The sequence below is a fragment of the Phyllostomus hastatus genome, unplaced genomic scaffold (assembly GCF_019186645.2).
Source record: "Phyllostomus hastatus isolate PE091 unplaced genomic scaffold, TTU_PhHast_1.1 phas_contig_34, whole genome shotgun sequence".
In the NCBI taxonomy this organism is placed as follows: domain Eukaryota; kingdom Metazoa; phylum Chordata; class Mammalia; order Chiroptera; family Phyllostomidae; genus Phyllostomus; species Phyllostomus hastatus.
In genome coordinates this window covers 36,339,615-36,364,424 of record NW_025333857.1, presented here as the reverse complement: position 1 = coordinate 36,364,424, position 24,810 = coordinate 36,339,615, and the positions used below count along the sequence as shown (strand labels likewise).

The following is a 24,810-nucleotide window of genomic DNA, read 5'->3' as shown; positions in this document are numbered from 1 at the left end:
AAGCATAATGAACCAAAACTCTGTACCTGGTATGTATGATGGTTTCCTAAGCAAGAGAGGATAACACAGTCCACCACATTCAAGTTCTCAAAGGCTACAGAACAAGTGTAGAGTATGGAACTATTGTCAAGGAACATATATAAAGGACACATGGACAAAGCCAAAGGAGGTTAGGATCGAGGGTGAGAGATGAGAATGGCTGGGGGGGGGGGGCATAATGGGGGGAAAAATGGAGTCAACTATCCTTGAGCAAAAATTTTAAAAAGTTAAAAAAGAAAAAAAATATATACATTGCATCCAATAACTGAGCTTTCAGGCCACAATACTTAGTTTGCTTCCCAAAATACAAATATCATATTTAATAAAGAGTGCAAAACAGGGGAAGTTTTCATGATATAAGCTAATTGACATCTTTGCCTGGGAATGAATACCTAGATAAATAGCTTTCTTAAATCCTTGAGATGTATACAAGCATATTCAGTACCTTTCTTAATTTCCACAGATGAAGCTAGGCTTCAAATTTTCACTTTTAGTTTCAAGTTCTGTAACTCCCTTATTTTCAGTATCTCAATTTACCAGAGGAAAAATCCCTAAGTGAGCTGAAAGTGTGTCACAAGACAGCTTTGATTTAAAATTTGAATCACTTATAAACATTAAAGAAGTCAACCATTAAAAATATATCAAATCCTCAGATGACCAAAAGTATTTCTACACACATGTAAACAGAACACTCTTATGTGGTCTCAAAAATAAAGTTAAATGACTATCTTTAATTTCCAAAAAAAATTTTTAAAGCCAATTGTACCAATAACTGCTTTACACGTCAATGTAATAAATCCACTAACTAAAACACAGAGATTGCCAGAGTGAATCAGAAGAAGACCAAACTATATATTTTCTATTAAGGAACTGACTATTTTTCCAGTCTGGTCAAGTAATTTTTAAGAATAGTTGGTATACAATATTATGCTACTTATATTAGTTTCAGATGTACAATATAGCGATTTCACAGTTTTACACACTATAATGTGATCACTAATTATATTAATCATCTGTCACCATGCAAACTTATCACAATATTTTTTACTATATTTTGATGCGTGGGTCACCGGCCAGCAGTGATCATGGAACGCTGTGGATGGCTCATCGAAACATGAGAAAAAACATGCACAGAGACAGACTAGTTTCTGTGGAGAAGTAGGGACGGAATGGCCACCCCCTGTAGTAGGGAGCACGCCGATTTACCATCCAAACCTGCTTTTATTGGGCTTGTTTTGCATAATAATTCAGGTAAAGTACATTACTCATTACGAGGAAGTAACGAACAATAGATAACAAGGAACTCTGCGGGTCTATTTTGAGTCAGGGTCAAAGAACTGTAAGACTTTGAGGAACAAACTAACTTCCTCCTTGGACCCTTCTCATTCAACTGAGAGCATTCTAAACAAAGAAGGTTTCACAGTAATTTACATGTTCTTTCTTTGGCCTGATCACCTGGGGAATCCGCCCTTTTCAGCACAGAGCTGCACCACCCTGTCATTGTTTCAGGCTTAGGTGGAGCAAGGGAACTAAGGCAACCAAGAGATAAGGAGATTTTCTCCCAGGCGATGAGAACTCAGGCTATGTCAAAGCCGAGGAGTGAGGGTCCATCACCCCCTTTTGTTGTAGCCCCCAAAGTCCTTCTTTTGGGGGCCTCTCACGTGATTATGCCTGTCTTAGGCCGTTCCCCCTTTGGGGAATCTTACCCATCTTTGGCTAACTGACCAAGCTTTGGGGTTCAGTTATGAATGAAGCAGCAGAAGCAGTGCTCCTGCCAGGAAGATAAGCTTTTGTCTCCTTGCTGGCTTACAGTTCCAAGGGCATTCCCTTAGCCTTAGCCTAGGCGGGGGTTACAGCTTCTGATACCAGTCAGGGCGGTTCCCAACAATATTTCATCTTTTTCATCTAACTTCTCTATCCATTACCCCTCTGGCAAATACCTTTGGTCTCCATTTCTATTTATGTTTTTGTTTTGTTTATTCACTTGTTTTAGTTTTTTTAGATTCCAATTATAAATGAAACCATACAATGTTTGTCTTTCTCTGTCTGACATATTCACTTAGCATAACACCCTCTAGGTGCATCAATGTTGTCTCAAATAGCAAGATTTCATTTTTTATTATTGCATAATATCCCACTGTGTATATATATTATTTATATCATATCTTCTTTATCTATTCATTTATCAATGGACACCTAACTTGTTTCCTTACCTTGGCTGTTGTAAATAATGATGCATGAGGGTGAGATATCTTTTCAAACTAGTGTTTTCATTTTCTTTAGATAAATACCCCCAAAATGGAATTGCTACATCATATGGGGATGCTCTTTTTAAATTTCTGAGAAAGCTTTAATATTCTTTTCCATAGTGGTGCCATCAGTTTAAATCCCCACCAAGAGTGTATTAAGGTTCCTTCCTTTCCTCCACATCCTGACCAATATTATCTTTTTGATAAAAACATACATTCTAACAGGTGTTAGGTAGTATCTTACTGTGGTTTTGATTTCCATTTTGCTGAGTATAGTGATGTTGAGGATCCTGTACCTGTGGCATCTTTGGAAAAGTGTCTATTCAGATTCTCTGTTCTTTTATAAATTGTATTGGTTTTTGCTATTGAGTTGTATGAGTTCTTTATATGTTTTGGATACTAACCATTTATTGGATATATAAATGGAAAATACTTGTATTTTCTCCCATTCAGTAGGTTGCCTTTTCATTTAGTGACAATTTCCATTGCTATGCAGAAGTTTTTCAGTTTAATGTAGTCCCACATGGTTATTTTTGGTTTTTGTCACCTTTGGTTCTGAAGTCAGATTCAAAAAAATCATTACTAAGACCAATGTCAAGAAGCCTACTGGCCATGTTTTCTTCTGGAAGTTTTATTGTTTTAACTCTTACATTCAAGTCTTTAGACCCTTTTGAGTTAACTTTTCTATGAGGTCTATCCAGAAAGTATCAAACCACGTAATATGAAAAATAGAGACATCTACTGAAGAAGATACGAGAAATAAAAAAAAAATTGTACATAGGACAATGATGCCCCAGTCCCCTTCAAAGTAGACACGTTGGGACCTCCCACAGCTCTCTCAGTGTCTCTTCCACTGTTCAAAACACTCTTCAAAATGCTTTGTTGGAATTTCCATCAGCTGCCCCCTCCTATTTTCCTGAATTTCACTGATGGTCTGAAATCTCTTCCTTTTCAAAGGTGATTTTTTTGGGGGAAAAGCCAGAAGTCACAAGGCACCAAATCTGGGCTGTAGCGGGGGCTGAGTCATCTAAGTAATTTGATGTTTTACAAAAAAACTCAGCACAAGATGTGATGTGTAAGTGGGCATGTTGTCATGATGAAGTTGCCAATCTCAGTGGCCCATAGCTGCAGCTGTTTTCATTGTATTGCACCTCTCACTGATGAAAAACATTTAGGTAGTACTCTTTATTAATTTTTTGGCCTAGAGGAGCATACTCATGATGGACAGTACCTTCCCAATCAAAAAACACAGTTCACATATCTTGATCTTGTTGTGACTTTGTTACACATTTTTTGAGCGTGGAGAACCAGGTTACTTCCATTGGGACAGTTGGCCTTTATTTCTGGATCAAAGCTGTACACTCATGAGTCAATAACTCCATTTATGACCTTCTTGAGGAAATCCGGTTCACTGGCAGAGGTTTGAATCAAGTCATTGGCAACTACAGCACAATGTTACTTCTTCTTTTGTAGCAGAAGATCTGGAATGAATTTTGCCATGACACGTTTCATACCCAGATCCTGCATCAAAATCTCAGACACAGTAGTTTTTGGAATCCCCAGATCAGCTTCTAGTTCTCACACTGTCAGTCACCAATCTTTGTTGACAGCAGCCTGTACATGTTCAACATTCTCAGGTGTTCTGCTTCTTGCAGGACATCCGGAATATGGATCACTGTCAACAGACTATCAATCATCTTTGAAGCATTTGTGCCACACTTTCATTTGCGCTGCACTCATTGTATCAGCTTGAAAGCATTCTGAACCATCCAAATATTTTCCACAGAGGAATGTTCAAGCTTCACATAAAATTTGATGTAGATTCGCTGCTCTACTCAATTAGTCATTTTGATTGTGAGGGCCGCACAGCACATACATTCGCTCAACAGCATGTGCCAACCCCACTGACTAGTACAGCGAAGTTGTCATTGTTCATGCATACACATTCTAGTCCAATGTCCTTGGCTGCCAGGTTACATTGATGTAGAACAAACCATCCTCATTATATTAACAATGGCTGGTTTCAGCCAAGATGGAGGCATATATAGACACACTTTGCCTCCTCACACAACCATAAGAAGGATAACAACCACTCTAAAAACAAAAAAACAACCAGAACTGCCAGAAAATTGAACTGTATGGAAGTCTAACAACCAAGGTTTTAAAGAAGAAACATTTATTCAGATGTATAGGAGAGGTGAAAACAGGGAGCTGGGGCAGAGAGGACATGGTGTGGGATGGTGAGGTGGTGGTAACAAGGCAGTGGTAGTGGCCAGTGGGATGGGCAGTCCCACATTCATGTGCAGTGGATAAACCTGGGAGGAACAACTGGGGAATAAGTGATCCCAGACCCAAGCCGGACTGTGCAGGCCAGGGTTCTGGAGTCAGGAAAATAAAGCCTCATAACCACTGGCTGGAAAAAGCAGTGAGGTTTGGGGCAGTGGAAGAAACTGCTAGTCTCTCAGGAGAGTGTGTTTAAAGGGCCCACCTATCAGATGCAGAGTTCGAAACATTGGTAATCAGGATGCTCACAGAAGTGACTGAGTATGAATGCAAAATAAAGGAAAGAGTGAAGGCTATACAAAGTGAAATAAAGAAAACTATACAGGGGACCAAAAGTGAAGGAAAGGATGTTGGGATTCAAATCAATGATCTGGAACAAAGGGAAAAAATAAACATTCACTTGGGACAGAAAAAAGAAACAAGAATTCAGAAAAAAATGTGGAGAGGCTTAAGAACCTCTGGGACAACTTTAAACATTTCAACTTCCAAATCATAGGGGTGCTAGAAAGAGAAGAATAGAGCAAGAAATTGAAAACTTATTTAAAAAAATAATGAAAGAGAACTTCCCCAATTTGACAAAGGAAATACACATTCAAGTTCAGGAAGCACAGAGAGTCCCAAACAAGTTGGACCCAAAGAGGGTCACACCAAGACACATCGTAATTAAAATGCCAAAGGTTAAGCCCTGGCTGGCATAGCTCAGTGGATTGAGCGCGGGCTGGGAATCAAAGTGTCCCAGGTTTGATTCCCAGCCAGGGTACATTCCTGGCTTGCAGGCCAGAACCCCCAGCAACCGCACATGGATGTTTCTCTCTCCCTCTCTCCCTCTCTCTCTCTCTCTCTCCCTCTCTCTCTCTCTCTCTCTCTCTCTCTCTCTCTCCCTCCCTCCCTTCCCTCTCTAAAAATAAAAATAAAATCTTTTAAAAAAAATGCCAAAGGTTAAATATAAAGAGAGAATTAAAAGCAGAAAGTGGAGAGAAGAGTTACCTACAAAGGAGTTCCCATAAGACTGTCAGCTGATTTCTCAAAAGAAACCTTGCAAGCAAGAAAGGACTGGAAAGCAGCATTCAAAGTCGTAAAAAGCAAGGACCTACATCCAAGATTACTGTCTCCAGCAAAGCTATCATTTAGAATGGGAGGGTAGATAAAGTGCTTCCCAGATAAGGTAAAGCCAAAGGAGTTCACCATCACCAAGGCCTTATCATATGAAATGTTAAAGGACCTTATCTAACCAAAAGAAGATCAAAACTGTGAACAGTAAAATAACAACAAACCCAACTATTAACAACTGAATCTAAAAAAACAAAACCATACTAAGCAAACAATTAGAACAGGAACAGAATCATATAAATAGAGATCACATGGAAGGCTATCAGCAGGTTGGGTTAAGCGGGGAAATGGGGGAAAAGATACAGGAATAAGAAACATAATTGGTAGGTACAAAATAGACAGGGGGAGGTTAAGAACAGTATAGGAAATGAAGAAGATAAAGAATTTACATGTATGACCCATGGACATGAACTAAGGGAGGGGGGATTGTTGGAGCAATGGAGGTAATGGGCAAAGGAGGACAAAGGAGGAAAAAATGGGACAAATATAATAGCATAATCAATAAAATATGCTTAATAAATGAAAAAAAAGTTGCCAACCAGATGTAAAAAAAAAAAAAAAAACCAACGAAAAAATAACAGTGGTTGGATTTTTTCCAGATAGACCTGTATATGGTGTAAGACTGTGGTCTGGTTTCATTGTGTTTGTTCAGTTTCCCAATACCAGTTATTGAAGAAACTGTCCTTTCCCCAGGTATATTCTTGACTCCTTTGTCATAAGTTAATTTGATACATGAGTTTATTTCTGGACTTTCTCTTATGTTCCATCGATCTATACCACTTGTTTGTCAGTACCATATTGTTTTCATTATTATAGCTTTATAATGTAGTTTGATATCAAGGAATGCCATGCCTTCAGTTTTGATCTTCTTTCTCAAGACTGCCTTGGGTATTTGGGATCTTTTGTGATTGCACACAAATTTTAGGATTCTTTTGTTTATTTCTGTGAGAAATGTCACTGAAATTTGGCAGTGTTTTCATTGAATCTGTAGATTGCTTTCAGTATAATGAACATTTTAACAATATTAATTCTTCCAATTCATGAGCACAAGGTAACTTTTCATTTATTTGTGTCTTTCTCAATTTCCTTTCATCAATGTCATAGTTTTCAATGTACAACCTTTTTACATTCTTGGTTAAATTTATTCCTAGGTATTTTATTCTTTTTGATGCAACTGTAAACAGGATTGTTAATTTAATTTCTCTTTCTAGTATTTTTTGTTAATGTATAGAAACAACAAATTTTTGTATATTGATTTTGAATCCTGCAACTTTACTGAATTTGCCTATTTTAAAGGATTTTTTTTGGTGGAGACTCTAGCTTTTTTTACATATAATATCATGTTATCTGTAATAGTGACAGTTTTACTATTTGGTCAATGAAGAAATCAAAAGAAAGTTTTAAAGATACCTTGAAACAAACAAAAATGGGAATACAGTAACTTATGGGATGTAGTAAAAGCAGTTCTAAGATAGGAGTTTATAGTGATAAACACCTACCTCAAGGAACAAGATAAATCTCAAATAAGCTACTTAGCTTTACACCTTGAGGAACCAGAAAAAGAACAAATGTAATCAAACATTAATAGAATAAAGGAGATAAAAAAATATCAGAAATGTAAAGTAAAAAACAATAGAAAAAATAAATAAAACTAAAGCTGAATATTTGAAAAGAGAAAATTGACTAATCTTTAGCTACTACAGATTCACCAAGAGAGGACTCAAATAAAAATGAAAGAGGAGACATTAAACAGATAAGCTAGTAACTACAAAGGTTCATGAGACTACCATGAAAAATTATAAGCCACCAAATTGGACACCTAGAAGAAATGGATAAATTCCTAAAAACATAAATCCTTTCAAGAGTGAATCATCAAGAAACAGAAAATCTGAGTAAACCAATTACTAGTAAGGAGAGTCAACCAGCAGTCAAACACCTTTCAACAAACAAAAGCACAGGACCAAATGACTTCACTGGTGAATTCTGCCAAATATCAGAGAAGAATTAGCACTAAATACTTCTCAAATTTTTCAAAAAAATAAAAGGAAGAAACACTTTCAAATTCATTTTAAGAGGACAGAATTACTAAAACCATATAAGGATGCCACAAGAAATAATTACAGCAGTGCCCTTGATGAATATTGATGCAAAAATCCTCACCAAAATATTGGCAAAGTGAATATAACAATACATTAAGAGGATCATATACCATGAACAAGTAGAATTCATTCCAAGGATATAAAGATAGTTCAATATCCACAAATCAATCAATGTGATATACCACATTAACAAAATCAAGGATAAAAATCATACAAAAATCTCAACAGCAGAGAAAGCACATGAGAAAATTCAGTATCCCTTTACGGCAAAAACTCTCAACAGAGCACAGAGAAAACATACCTCCACATAATAACTGCCATATATAACATAACCATAGTTAAGATCATACTCAGTGATAAAAAGCTAGAAGCTTTTCCTCTAAGATCAGAAACCAGACAAGGATGCTCACTCTCACCATTTCTATTGAACATGGTTCAGAAGTCGTCACCAGAGTAATTAGTAAAGAAAAAGAAGCTTAATAGGCATCTAAATTGGAAATAAAAAGTTTGCCTTGATCATTCCATCAACCACTCAGAATTATCTTTTAGGGAAAACGCCCAAAGGATAAGGAAGAAATATGAATAATACCCTCCTAAATGCCTAACATAGCAAATGGAAATATTTTCTAAGGTATCATATAATTTATCCATTATGATTATGGGACGTACAGTGTTTGTGGTAGGCAGAATAACACTCCTCCCTCCAAGGATGTCCATGCTTTAATTCCCAAAACCTGAAAATATGTTATCTCATATGAAAAAATGGACTTTGTGGAGCTAAAGTTAAGGGAAAATTATCCTGGACTGTCCACATATGCCCAATCTAATAACTTGAGCTTTTAAGAGTGGAATCAAAAAGCAAAAGAATGAGTTAGAGAGATGACATCATAAGAAGAATCTAATACCCTGCATTTGTTCAGAGATATAAGGGACTAGGTACAAGAACCCAGAGATTCCACTAGGAGCTAAGGACAGCCCTTGCCTAATAATCAGCAGGGAAACAGACTTAAGCCACACGGAACTGAATTCTGTCAATGTCTGAGTGAAAAAGGAAATCAATCTTGCCCTATAGGCTCCAAAAATAGTTAATTCCTCTCTTGACACCTTAATTTATGCCTGTTGAGACTTACGTAAGGCTTCTGATCTAAAGAAATTTAAGATAATAAATTAGTATTGTTTTAAGACACTAAGTCTGTGGTAAACTGTTACAATATTAATCAAAAACAAATTTAATGTTGTAGAATTCAGTTAGACAGATTTATAATTAAACCATGACTTTTATTTTCCATAATAAAAACAATTGTCTTCATTTTCTCTCTTGTCTACCTAGATTCCTAAGTATAAGATAAAAGTTAAAAACTAATTGATAATGTTTCTGAGAATGTTTTAGCAAATGTATTTATTTAATGCCTAGAGAATGAAAAACTCTACGGTAGTCAGTTGAGCAATAAAATTATTTATTTTAAAACACAGATTCTTACCCAAGTATTCCGGGCATTTTAAGCAGAATTCTTTCAAAAAGGCAGTGGCTTTCAAATCAAATGTTCTAAGCTCTACTTCTGTGCCCAATCCTAAAACAAGAATTTCTACCACAGGTAGTTCACAATCTTCAACAAGGTGATAAAATTGAACTGATACCTGGAGAAGAAAGAAAAAAGAAACTAGTATTATCTAAATCAAAGAACTGCTTATGTGGATGACAGTTATGTATGGATATATGAGGTATACATACAATATAAATGATATGTACTTAAAATATAGAAAAATTATATAACCACACAAATATACATCACAAACAAAGAAAAGAAGGGGGAACAACACAATAACATCTAGGTTCAGCTTAAATAGGATGAAAGCAACAGTATGCATTAGTAATGACACTACATAAATAAACTGTGCATAGTAAAAATAGTAATTTAAATACACCATATCAATTTTACAATGGTACATACCTCTGGTACTTCAAATCTTATTTTATACTGAATTATATTTTTTGAACAATCCAGCTTTTGGACCTCTTTTGGTTGACAACTTTTAACTTTAGTTGTTGGCTGAGAAGGTTCTTCCAAGGGACTACATGGTGCATCATAAAATTCCTCCTCTGAATCTAAATATCCCAGAGCATTGTTTAAATCAATCACCAAAATGATTTATTTAATAACATACTTATAATGTTTCTAAAGTAAACATGATCAATAAAACACCAAAAAGGGTCTCTTTCAAAAATTTATAATATAAAGATGAGAAAATAAAACTTAAAGTTTAGAGATTATGTCTGAATAACATTCTTGATGACAAAAAAGTACTGAAATTTATAAAATGTATTCTTTATCTTAATGAACTTGTAAAACCATTGATCTATCTAAAAATGGTTAAAAGAAAATTTTATAGCACATGACAATACCAATGATTACCACATTGTGAATAACCAACACACTAATATGTTCACATCTAGAGAGCAAAAAAGGACCTAGTTAAAAACTCTGCAATGTTAAAAGCAGAAGGCAGGTCCTGAAGTTTGAATGGAGAAATTGAGATGGAGTACCACTTCATATACATACATATATAAATACATACGTGATAATAAATTTCTAGAATTTGCTACTTTAAAAAAATGTAAGAAACTTAAAACCATTAAAAAAAAGGCTTAAAGGAAACTAAGACAAGCTGAAATATATCTCTAATAACCTAAGATCGAATTTAGGGTAGATGACCTCACAAACAACACCTTCTCCCTTCCCTCCACCCCTACCCTGGTCACCACACACAAAGAAAAACATTCTTTAGAAAACTGAAAGCCAACATGGCAATTTCTGTTATTTAATATTGAGCAGTTTTAGAAGTCTTAAAAACTGAAAATTATATTTATTTGTCTTTCCAATGTGGCCATTTTGACATCTATTTGATGTCAAAATATTTACCAGTTTTCTTGTGTAAATACATATTAAGGCTTGGTTTTACTCCTTTAATAATAAAAAACAAAAAAGGAAAATATATAAAGTAAAAATAAACTTACAATAACGAAATTCTCCAATACCTACGTATCACATGAATTAGATATCTATAAAGTTTAATGGGATCTCTTAGCTCACAGTAGGATTAAGATGATTAAATTATTAGATGTTCTTGTAATTGAGTTTAACTTTTATGTATCAAAAATCCCACTGCAAAAGTAACTTTAAGGGACATCCAAATTATAGTGATTTAAGGGAATTCTAGTAAAATTTCTGGAAAACATACAAATATCTATTGCCTGAAATTTTTACATGGTTTCAACATGAAAATTATTTCTGTAAGATATTTGTAATAAGGAAAATTTTCTAAAGCTGTTTCATATTACCATCTTCCACAAGTTTCAGTTCCAATAGAGGAATCACTTTCTGTGGTATCTGTGACGCTCCCAGAGAAGTGGACCTTTGCATCTGAAAGAAAAGTAATTCACTGTTAATTAGCACAAAGACTTTATTCAAGGTTCTAAGACAATTCAGACACCTCCCTCAAAAGAGAAAAAATCCAGTCTGAATTAGACAAATAAATGATAAGATATATATTTCAAGAAGTGATTATTATATTTCAGGGTTAAATATAAACGTTAGAGCTATTTTAATAATTTCCCCACTGACAGACTTTAAGTAGAAAGTGACCTTAGGTATATCTAAACTCAATGCCTTGCAAAATAAGGAAGCCACCTTCATGACATCCATGAGGAACAACAAAAAGTCTCAAAGATTTAAAGCCTATACAGTTGAGGAATTTGCAATTTTATTTTGAATTTTTATAAGATATTTCAGTAAATTTACTTACTGTTCTGGGAAATATAGCATAAAAAAACACGTAATGCAGTTTGAAAATCATAATAAAAGACACTCCTGAACCTTTCACCCAGGCCAAGAAACAAGCCATACCCTATCTACCTAGAAACACCTTCTGGGCTCCTCCTTTGATCACCTTCGCTACCAATGATCATGATCTTGCTTGTATTTAGTTTGCTTTTCTAAACCTATGGATGAGTCTCTAAATAATGCATTTACCTCTGCATCTTTCTATACTGTAGAAAAAAAAAAACACTGCATGTATTTTGGGGTAATATTATTCTACAAAACAACCTTCAATTTTATCTGCATTGACAGTTTACTCATTCTCACTGCTATAGTGAATTCCATGGATGTACAAACCACTACTTCATTGTCCCTTACACTGTTGATAAATATTTGTATTGTTCACAGGTTTTTGCTTTCACTCACAGTGGCACTATAAGCATCCTTGAACCTGACCCAGGTGCTCATGCAAGACTTTCCATGGTGTATATATCAAAGAATGGAAATGCATATGTTCACCTTTCTAAGTCCTACAAAACTGTATTCACAAGTGGTTGCAACACATTACACTAATGTCAGCAGATTAGAGTTTGTATGGCTCCATATCCTCAAGAAAGCTTAATGTTTTCAGACATTTTAAACTTTACCAATATCACTGCCAGTTTCACCCTAGTTTTAATTACAATTTCACAAATGCATAAGTTACACATCACATTGAAGTTTTATGGGTTATTTGTGTTTGTCCTTCTCAGAATCCTGTTCATTTTGAAGATACATTTTTATTAAAAAATAACCAACTACATAGGAGCACATTAACTGTAAGTACATAGCTCAATAACTTTCCAAAAAGTAAACGCACTCATGCACACAAAATCTAGACCCAGCAACAGAACACTACCATCAACTCAGAAGCCTCTCTTGTGCTCCTCAGAATCATTACACATGCTCCCAAAACATAATGACCATGCTGCCCTAATTTTCATTTTAATGTAATAATTTTTTTTACATCTAAAGCCATAAAATAGTAGTTTGCCTTTGCTTTTTCCTGCTGAGTAATAAATAAAGTCACACACCTAAGTCATTTCTTATCTGGCTGCTGGCTTCCTTATATACAAGTATGTTGGACAAGTCTTTTTTAAGTTGCACGTATTTCAAGTGTTTTTCCCAATTGATCGTTTGCCTTTTTCATTTTTAAGTGTCTTTAAAAAATCAGAAAATTTTAATTTTCATGAAATGTATTTTTCTTCTATATTTGCACTTTTTAAAACCCAAGATATCTTCACTTACCACAAGGACTCAAACATTTTCACTTAAATTTTTTTGTTAAAGAAACTTTATACCCTTGGGCATTTACATTTGGGTCTATGTTCCATTTCCAGTTAAACTCCATTCATGTTTTAAGGTAAGGGTTGATATTCATTTATTTTTTTTACATATTTTTTCCACATAATAATCTAGTTTTTCAGAACCATTTGTTGTTAAGAACTATTCTTCCCTCACTTAGTTAAACTGATATCTTTGTAAGAAATCAAATATGTATTAATCATGTATTATACTGTAGATTTATTTCTGGACTCTATTCTACTTTACTGACTTATTATAATGTCTATTCATATGCCACTACAGCACTTTCTGGAATAAAGTAGCTATAAAATAAACCTTGAAATAAAGTATCAGATAACCTACAACATTATTCTTATCCAAAATTGTTTTGCCAAAAATGTATCCTTTGCATTACCACTGTATTTTATAATAAGCTTGTTAGTTTCCAGAAGAAACATTTTTTTGGTATTTTGATTGTAAGAAACCTACAGAGTTTGGTGAGAATTGCCATCTTAATAAATTCAGCCCTCCAACCTTGATTATGTATATCATTCCCCTTATTTAGGTCTTCTTTTTTTCAGAAATGTTGTGTAATTATCAGTATATAGTATTTGTATTTCTTTCATTAATTCTTCCTATATATTTAACCCTTTTTAATGCTATTAATAATGATATTTTTCTAAATTTCATTTTTAGAAACAATTATACTGCTATGTTTCCTGCAACCTTGTAAAACTTGCTTACTATTACTATTCATATTTCTCTACATTCCTTAGAACTTTCTGCATCAATGATTATGTAATCTGCAAATAAAGATAATTTTACTATTTCCATCCCATCTTTATTCTTCTTTACTAGAACCTTTAGTTTAAGTCTAAACAGAAGTGGTGAGAACAACCATCCTTATACTATTCTTGATCTTGATCTGAAAGAAAGCAATCAGTTTTTTTCAAATTAAGAATATATCAGTCATAGATTTTTCCCTGTATGTCCCTTACCAGGGTGAGGAAGCTATTTTTCATTGTCAGTTTAACAGTTTTTACCATGAATGGTTGTTGGATTTTGTCAATGCTTTTTCCTCTTCTATTGAGATGATCATATACTTTTCTCCTTTACTCCATGAATGTGGTTAATAACACTGATTGGTGAACCATTTTTCCATTCTTAGAGTAAATGCTTTTGGTCATGGTGTATTATATTTTTAAATATCATACTATTTGGTTGTACTAGTTGTTAAGAATTTTTACATCTATGTTAATGAACACATTGGTCTAAAATTTTCTTTTCTCATAATTCTTCAGGTTACAATAGAATAATGCATTCAAAGAAACAAGGAAGTGTGGCCCATACACAGAGAAAAAAAAATAACAGAAACAGTACAAGAGAAAGCACAAGTATTGGCCTTAACTGCAAAGAAAACCACTTTAAACTGTCTTAAATACACTCAGAGAGCTAGAAAGAACCTCAAGGAAAGAGCTAAAGAAAAATAAAAGAACAAGATCATAAGTGAAAATATCAGTAAGATAGGAGTTACAAAAAGAAATATGTCCCCAAATCTGAAAAACACATGAATCTTAAAAAACCAACAAGTTCACTAAATCAAAGTAACTCAAATAAATCAATACAGAAATATGATCAGCTAAAAGACACTCAAAGAGAGAAGCTACTTGCCACATACTAGGTATCCTCATTAAACTAGCAATCGGTTTCTCATTAGAATCCATGAAAGACAAAAAGTAATGGAATGACATTGAAAGGGCTAAAAGAATATAAAGGTGAACCAAGAATTTTATGTATGACAAAACTATCTTTAAAAAATTGAAATTAAGACACTGCTAGACAAACAATATCCAAAGAAGTGTTTTACCATTAGACTTGACCAACAAAAAACACCAAAGAGAATCCTTTAGGTTGAAGTAAAAAACAACAGGCAGGAACAGAAAGCCATAGCTAGAAATAGAACTTCCAGTAAAGATAAACAAATGGACATATACATAAGTATTACTGTATTTATAGTTCAGAACTATAATTTTTCTAATCTACATACTTACAAGAAAAAGTATTAAAAATTATAATGGATACTGAGCACCCAGTGCAATAAGATGCAATCTGTGACACCTTAATAATGGGAGACCAGAGCTGCATTAGCAAAGAGTTTTTGCATGCTACTGAGGTTAAGTTGGTATGAACTCAAAACACAATATTATAAATTAAGAATGTTAAATAAAATAAAATTGACATACCAACCATAAAGAAAATATCTAAAAGTATACACAAAGTAAATTAGAAGGGACTCAAACAGTTCACTCCAAAAACCCACTAATTCCAAGAGGGAGTAATAGAGAAAATGAGTGTAAGGTATATAGAAGACAAAAAGCAAAATAACAGAAGGAAGTCTTTTCTTATAAGTATTTTAAATATAAATAGATAGAACCATCTAATCAAAAGGCACTGACTGGCAGAATGGATAGACATATAAAATACATATGATTCAACTACATGCTGTGTACAACAGATTAATTTTAGACCCAAACACAAAAATAAATAGGAAATGAAGGATGAAAAAGGATATTCTAATAGCAGTCAAAGCATAGGTGGTTATACTGATTTCAAACAAAAGATTTTATCTGAGAAACTATAACAAAATAAAAAATGTCATCATATATAATAAAGAAAATAAGTTACTAAGAAGATGTTAACAATTATAAATATATACTCCAAACAATAAAGTCCCAAAATATGTGAAGAAAAAATTAACAAAAGAGAGGAAATAAAAAGTCTACAAATAGTTTGATACTTCAATATCATCTTTCAATAAAGGACAGAACATCTAGACAAAAGATCAGTAAGAAAATGAACACTATATATCACCTAGATATAACAGACAAATACTGCATGATGTCACTGATATGTGGAATCTAAAACAAGAAAAAAAGTCAAACTTAAAGAAACAGAGAGTATAAAAGTAGATGCCAGGGGCTGGGGGTTGAGGAAAAAGGAAAAGTTTATTAAAGATACAAACTTTTAGTTATAAGATGAATCTAATTTAAAATATGGTGACTATAGTTGATAACACTATACTGTATAATTGAAATACGCTGGGAGAGTAGAACTTAAATTCTTCTCCCCCCTCAAAAAAGAGATAAATATGACAGGTAATGGATGTGTTAATTAACTAGATATGGGAAAAATTTTCACAATGTATATCAAATCACCTCAATGTACACATTAAATATTTGAGGACTTTATTAATCAATTATCCCTCAATAAAACTTTTTAAAAAATCACTGCAGAAAGTGAAAAGGAACACCCAACTTCAAGATATATTTAATGTTAAAACATTTAAGACTTGTGACTAAAAGTCTGTTTCTGAGACATGCCCAACAATCATTCATGAAGGGGTGATTCTTTGTTTAAAAAATATTTTATTTTATTTATATATATAAAAAATTATGTGATAACAGCAGAAAGAATCTCAGCTGGAAATTTGTTTTAAAAAAAGAAATAAAAAGAAACCTGAATTCAAACTTTGGTTTAGCAAGCTACAAGCTAGGCAAAATATTTAACCTCTCTAAAAGAGCATTTGTCAAGCAAAATAATGACCATAACACGTAATTTGCTGGATTGTGATTATGATTAAAGATAAAAATATGCAAAAATAAGAAGTGTGCTAGGTGTTAAATATAAATAATAGAGAGCCTTAAATAGAGTCCTTTTCCAAATATGTGGCCTGATACAAAATAAAAATCCACTTTAAAAAAGATCAAATGGTAATTTTCTGCTTATTTTTATGTAAGCATTGGATTTTTAAAAGGAACATGATCTAGTGTAGGTCATATGTTTGAGACTCTCTGAATATAAAGGGTGAGCAAAGTAAGTTTACAGTTGTAATACAAATAAATAACATAATTAACAGATAATAAAATAAGAATAAACTGTTTTGTTTACTTACAACTGTAAACCTACTTTTGCCCACACATGTTATACTGCAATTAAGTCTGGGAGTGGGGTAGGGAAGGAATTCCTCTTAGCCATCACTCATAACTAAGATAGAACCTAATAGTTACACAAAGTTTTTCTTAAAGTTATAACAGCTTAAGAAAAAAATAATAGAAGTGTAAAAGAGAATAAACATCAAGCCAAAAAAGACTCAGAGGTATGGAGTCAGCATAGCATAAACCTGATGGAAGAACCAGACTCAGAAGACTGTCACAGAAATTCTCCTTAACAATTTGAACAGGATAAAGTTTTTAAAAAATTTAAAATTTTAATTGGATTGTTTATCTTCCTGAAGTCTAATCAGCAAAACAAACAAGCAAGCAAAATATAACCAGAGACATTGAAATTAGGTACAAACTGAGAGTAACCAGAGGGGAGTGGGAGGGGAATAATGGGGGAAAGAAAGGGAAGAGTTGTCAAGGAACATGTATTAAGGACCCATGGACAAAACCAAATGGGGGTAGGATCAAGGGTGGGAGGTGGGGATGGCTGGGGTGGGGGGGAATTGTGGAGGGAAAATGGAGATAACTGTACTTGAAGAACAATTAAAAAAAAGAAAAAAATTTAAAATAAAAAAAATTAAAATTAAGTCCTGGCTGGTGTGCCTCATTTGGTTAGGGGTCATCCAACAAACCAAAAGGTCAAAGGTTTAATTCCCATCCATGGCATATGCCCAGGATACGCAGGTTCAGTCCCCTGGTCAGGGGTTGGAGCACATATGAAAGGCAACCAAGTGATGTTTCTCTCTCACATTGATGTTTCTCCCACTCTCTTCTTCCCTTCCTTCCCCCTCTAAGCATGTCCTAAGGTGGGGATAAAAGGTTTTTTTTTAGTGAAAGGACAGACACAGATCAAAGAAAAGGATACAGAAATCACTACAGAAAAACATAACCAGAAACAGATTCAACTCACTGGAGAAAGTTTTTTTCAGAAATGAAACTGAAATAACTAGAAATATAAATATAAAAATAAAATGGTGACTCATAACACTCCATATATAAAAATATTAACAAGTAATGGCTCATAGTACTAAACATAAAATCTAAAAATATAAGATTTCTAGAATAAAATAAAAGAGAAAATCTTTTTGCCCATGTGTTAGGGAAAGATTTCAGATGAGATAAAAGGCTTTATCCATTAAAACAATATTGTAAAAATTAAATTTCATCAAAATCTAAAGCATCTCTTAAAAAGAGACTTAAAACATAAAAAGCTCAGCAACAGACTATGAAAAAATACTGCAGAACACTAAAGTGTTCAGGGTGATGTACAACATATCAGAAACATTCTCAAATGCTCTGAGGAAAAAACTTCTTTACACCATTTTTACAACACTGCTATTAAGTCTGAAATTATTTTTTAAAAAGTTAAACAAATAATCAGAATTTTTTTAAAAAGAGAAAAATAGGAATGGGTATTTCCTTTTTGAAATTCATTTCATAAGAGGTAAGATACTAACATAAAACCCAAACATCACAAAGGGGAAATCTAATAACTTTAACTATATAAAAAGTTTGGCATGGCAAAAATAAATGTATCAGAATAAAAACAAATAACAAATTTTAAGAAACTGATTGTAAATGAAAAACTTCAAATATTTCCTTAACTGGAAAACAACCCAACACAAGATATAAAAAAACAGAAATGCAAATATTCAAACTTATGAAAATAAGTTCCATCTTATTCATAAAGAAATACCTATTAAAACCACAAGGTAACATTCCTTCATTTAATAGAATAAATTTTAACATGTGTTAATATGATTCATGAGAACAGAGAAACGGACAGTCATTTACTATTGGTGAGACTATAAATTAGGACTCAATTTAGAAAAGTAATTTGGCAAAGTTAATTAAATTATAAAATTCACATGGTATTTTACTCAACAATTCTTCTAGGAATTTATTTAATGAATAAAAATATGCCCAAATGTATATAAAAGGAAGTTCAAAGCCATATTTTCACAACTAAAAACACTTATAATAATATGAATGTCCACCAAAAGGGGATTATGTTAGATAAAGAATGGTATACTCACATAATTCTAAACACAGGATGGGGCAAACATAGGTTATAATTGTTTGTATGAAAAATAATAATCAGCAAATAATTAATAGAATAATTATTAATAGAGTTATTAAATAGAATGGAGTTATTACTAGAATAAACCATTATTAATAGAGTTATTAAAGAATAATCTCTGTGTTTAGCACACTCACAAGTACAAACCTACTTTTTTCCCAACCTGTATATCACAATAAAAAATAAGGTAGATCTGGGCTAAAATGAAAATATCTCTAAGGTGTTTAACCAGAAAATAATAGTAAAGAATACAGGTTCAGAACACTAAGTATAACCTCACTTATGTAAATTTTAAAAACTCAAGAACATATATACATGTACATACACACAAGCACATATGTTTGTATGTGTATGTACTAGCATATGCCATAAACATTTTCAGAAAACTAGAGATGTAGTGGTTAAAGTGTTACCACTGAGGCCAAGAACTGAAGGCTGGAGAAGTAAAGAAAGGTAGACTTAGCATTTTACACTTTAGGCACCTTTTACTACTTCATCATTTGCTCGTTTAAAATGTAATTTTTTAATGAATTACAGAATGAATTGGTTTTTTTACACAAAATTTCTGTGGTTGTTAAAATGATAGTTGTGAATTCTTTTCAATTTGTGCTTTTATTCACTTTGTAAATAATATTACCTGAAATTGTTTGACAGGGGCATGTACTTCAGTTGCAGGTGTGGGTTTTGGAATGCTTTCAATCAATTCCAAAATCCCTTGAAGTTTTTTATCTGAAATTCTTAAAGAAATCAGTGGTAACTTCCCAAAAATCTTGAATCTGTATCGAAAAGAGAGGAATCATCATAATTCAATTTTTATTGATTTAAATTAAATTAAATTAATTAATTTGCATTAATTAAAAAGACAACTGTTCCCCTTAAATTATCCCAAAATAATAAAATGTGATTTTAGCACTAAAAATTACCCACAGTCCATGGGGAAATTATTCCATGTTCTCCACTCAAATTTACATTTGAACTTATTGACCAGTCATTAGATAAAATAATCTCATTATTTTTCAGAGGCTAATTTTCTAATGTTTATTATCCCACTACTATTTGCCAAGGACAGTTGACAACTATTATTTGTCAAGTCTTAATTACATGATAGGTATTAAGAAAAGCACTGGACATGCATTATGCTAAATAGTCCTCATGACCTAGAAGGTAGACTACTTATTTCTGTTCCCTGTTTCTTATAAATTCCCGTATGTACATAGTTCCTACCAAGAAATTAAGACTTTAGCAAATTCAAATGACTTGTACAAGAGATTATACATCTAAAACCATGTTTAAAAATCTGATCTGACTAAACAGGAAAAAAAAAACGTGATTGTATAAATAGATGCATGTGACAAAATCCAACATACATTCATAATAAAAAAAACTCTCAGTAAACTAGAATAAAGGATAATTTTTCAACTTTAAAAACCTACAGCTAACAACATACTTAGTGGTGAGAATACTCAGTTTTCCAAGTATGATTAAGTACAAAGCAGACATTCCTCTCGCTACTCATTTTCAAGATCATGTTGACATACCCAATGCATTAAGGCAAGGAAAGAAAATAAAAGTCATACAGATTGGAAAAGAAAACATAAAACTGTCTTTGTTCACTGATGAAATAATCCTCTATGCAGAAAACCCAAAGAGAAACAACAACAAAAAACACCTCGTGGAACTTATAAACCATTATTGTTAACTGCAGGATACAAAGTTAATATATAATAGTCCAATCACTTTCCTATACACCAACAATGGAAAAGTGGAACTAGAAATTAAAAACACAATACTATTTTTATTATCACCCTCCAAAAGAAATACTCAGGTATAAAACTAAAAATATATACAAGATCTACATGAGAAAAACTGCAAACTCTGAAGAATGAAATGAAAAAACTATAGAAGTAGAGATCTTCCATTTTCATGAACAGGAACACTCAATATTGTCAAATGTCAGTTCTTCCCAAACTGATCTACAGATTCAATGCAATCACAAACAAAATCCCAGCAACTTATTTAATAGATATTAACAAAATAATTCTAAAATCTCTACAAAGACACGAAAGGCTGGAATTGCCAACACAATATTAAAGTAGAAGAACAAGGTTGGAGGAGTGACACTCCCTGAGCCCTGAGTGGTGTGGCTCCGTGGGTTTAGTGTCAGCCTGCAGAACAAAAGGTCACCAGTTGAATTTTGGCTGGGGCACCTAACTGGGTTACAGGCCATGTCCCCAGTTGGGGGTGTACAACAGGCAACCAATTGATGTTTCTCTTGCACATCAATGTTTCTCTCCTTCTTTCTCCTTCCCTTCCCTATCTCTAAAACTAAAAATAAATTTAAAATCTTTTTTAAAAATACTATAAAGCTACAGTAAGACACTGATGTTGATGAAAGAATAAACAAATAGATCATCTAGCCAGAATAGACAGCCCAAGAAAAGACCTCCATAAATAGTCAACTGATTTTGGACAAAGGAACAAAGGCAATAAAATGAAGCAAAGACATTCTCTTCAACAAATGGGGCTGGAATAAATGGACATCCACATGCAAGAAAAATGTATCTAGATTACAAACTTAACCTTCACAAAAATTCAAAATGGATCACAGATCGAAGTGTAAAATGCAAACACTACAGAACTCCAAAAAGATAAATTCAAGAAAACCTAGATGACCTTAGTTTAGGTATTGGCCATGACTTTTCTGTATACAAAAGCACAATTCATGAAAAACAGTAATTGATAAGCTGGACCTCATAAAATTAAAACTTCAGATCTACAAAAGACAATATTAGGAGAATAATAAGACATGCCGCACATGGAGGGAAAATATTTGAAAAAGGTACATCTCAAAAAGAACTGTTATCCAAGAATATACAAAGGATTCTCAAAACTTAGTAAGACCAACAATCCAATTGGAAAAATGGGATAAAAATCTCAACAGATACCTCATCAAAAAAGATATACAGATAACAAGTGAATATAATAAAAAATGCTTCACATCATCATATCATCAGGGAAATACAAATTAAAACAGCAATGAAATACCAAAACACATTTATTAAAATGACCAAAATCTGGAATATTGACAATACCAAATAATGACAATGGTGTGTTAACTGCAGGGACACTCATTCATTACTATTGGAAACACAAAAGGGTGCAGACACTTTGGAAGTTTGGTGGTTTCTCACGAAAGTAAACATAGTTTAACCATATGATCCAGAAACTGAGCTCTTTGGCATTTACCCAAATGATTTGAAACTTATGCCCCCACAAAAACCTGCACACAAATATTTATAGCATCTTTACTCACAATTTTACATGAATAAAACTCATCCACATAAACTTTATATTCCAACTTTATAACCAAAAGTTGGAAGCAACCAAGATATCTGTCAGCAGGTGAATGGATAAACTATGGTATATCAGACAATGGAATATTATTCAGCACTAAAAAGAAAGGAGCTAGGAAGTCATGAAAAGACATGGAAGAACTTTAAATGTACATTATTAAGTGAAAGATGCCAATCAGAAAAGGCTACATATTTATTGTATGACTCCAATTACATGAAATTCTAAATAAAGCAAAACTACCAGAACAGTAAAAGGTCAGTGTTTGCCAGGGCTTGAGGATGGTAGAAGAATAAATAGGTGGGTCACAAAAGATTTTTAGGGCAATAAAGGTACTCTATGTGATATACTCTATATGATACCAAAAAGATGAATACATGTTATTATGCTTTAGTCCAGAACAACAGAACATACGACACCAAGATTGAATTGCAATGTAAACTATGGACTTAGGGTGATGCTTAGGACTTATGGACTATGATGTTTAATGTAGGTCCACTGATTACAACAAATGTACTACTCTAGTGGGGATCTTGTTAATGGCAGATGCTATGTATAGGTGGATACAGGGGGTATATGTGAAATCTACCTTCCTATCAATTTTTCTGTGACCCTAAAACTGCTCCAGAAAGTCTTTTAAAATAATAATAAAAGAGACTGACATCAAAGAGAGAGTAAATATTCATTCACTGCACTTTTTTTTTATCTGCACACTTTTCCTAAAACTTAGTTTTCAATTCACACACATTGACTATTAAGGTTATAATTCTCAAAATATAACTGAATTCCACAGAGAAAATTATGAGCTTTCTTTTACTACCAACAGACTAAATATCTGTAATAAATCCCAAATATACCAGTTTAACTTAGGAACATATTATGGAGCAGTCTCGTTAACATATCTAAACTTTTCAATTCCTTTAAATATGCCTGCATGACCTGACGATGACGGGTGCCAACATACTACCTCTCAAATAATAGAGAAATTCTTTTATTTGCCTTCAACTTTCTAAGTTCAAACTTAAAAAAAAAACCTACCTGATATGTGCAGAGTTCTAGAATTTTATATACTATCATATTTATACTGCTCACAAGTTATAAAATTTCTTTAAAAGCTTCTCAGATTTCATCTTTTTAAGTCATTATAGTTTCTACCTGTGGTTATTTGTGGTACACTTCTCTAATTCTAACTTATAGCCATTTTAGTATCACAGAATACTAATTCAAATGGCTTTCCTGGTGTCGTTTCCCTTTTACTAATCACATTTGGCTGTCGTGCACTGAACCAGAGGCTGGCAAACTATGGTCATGGGTTAATCCAGGCTGGGTTTACTTTTCTAAAAAAGTATATGGAAACACAGCCCATTCATTATGTATTATTGAATTATCAGATGTGAACCCAGCTATACAGAAGAACAACTGTATGTTTATTTTTTTAACTGCATATAATTGGACCCAAACAGTTCAAACCCATGTTGTCCAAGGGTCAACTGTACCTAGAGTAATCAAATTCACAGAGATATAACACAGACATGAGTGTCATAAACTAGGGTGGGGGAAAGGAGAAAGGAAAGGACATTAATGTTTAATGGGTAGAGAGTTTCAGTTTGCGAAAATGACAAAGTTCCAGAGATGGATAGTGGTAACGGTTGAACAACATTATGAGTGTACTTAATGTTACTGAATTATTCAGCTAAATATGGTAAGTATTAGGTTGTATTTATTTTAACCACACACATACAATAAATCAATAAATGTGGCATTTCCTTAGCTACAGAATTACTGAGAAAACCTATTGTCTCATGAAACAGATGATACATACTTAGGCATCCTTATGTCCATGAAAACCATAGCCTTCGAGAATTCCACACTGAAGTGCAGAGGTACCAAAATATGTTGTGTAGATTCGCTGAGTTTTCGTGCTTCTTTCCAATTATCACCTAATTACAGAAAATAGTACATTTAACACATGTATAATTTAAAAGACATCAAATGTAAAATCACGTTTAATACTTCATAGTCACAAACTGCATGATACACATCTAGATAATCATAATACCACATGCCCAGGTGCACATAATTGGCAGGTAAATTCTTTTCCCTTTCATATTTTCTTTTTGCTGCTTCATAAGACTCTCTATGTTTTAATAGGGAAAATGCTTATTAAGAACAATATAGTTTTAACCAAATCTGCTGTGCATTCACTGGTAATCACTTCAACCAGATACCTTATCCACAAAAACAACATGGCTCCAAGGCAATAATGAATAAGGTAGGGGAGAGCACAGTTCTTCAGTATGAACTAATAAAAGCTGCCATTTACTCAAGATTTGTAACTGGCACTGTTCTCAGGCAATGTTTAAACTTTCATATAATTCTAACAATGATTTTAATCATCCCATTTTGGAAAACTGGGACACAAAGGAATTTATAACTTGCTTACTACTACCAAAATGC

General features: G+C 33.1%; 1 protein-coding gene across 3 annotated transcripts in view; it reads right to left on the bottom strand.

Moving 5' to 3' along the window:
* The window catches only part of VPS13A (vacuolar protein sorting 13 homolog A), a 208,293-nt gene that overhangs the window by 118,137 nt on the left and 65,346 nt on the right, over nt 1-24,810 (bottom strand). For all 3 annotated transcript variants that reach the window (XM_045840536.1, XM_045840537.1, XM_045840535.1), the window contains exons 22-26: nt 24,176-24,293; nt 19,640-19,778; nt 11,121-11,202; nt 9,733-9,887; nt 9,262-9,418 (exon numbers count right to left, since the gene is read on the bottom strand). In XM_045840536.1, the coding sequence (XP_045696492.1) occupies nt 9,262-9,418; nt 9,733-9,887; nt 11,121-11,202; nt 19,640-19,778; nt 24,176-24,293 (651 nt within the window). The remainder of the gene's footprint in view (nt 1-9,261; nt 9,419-9,732; nt 9,888-11,120; nt 11,203-19,639; nt 19,779-24,175; nt 24,294-24,810) is intronic.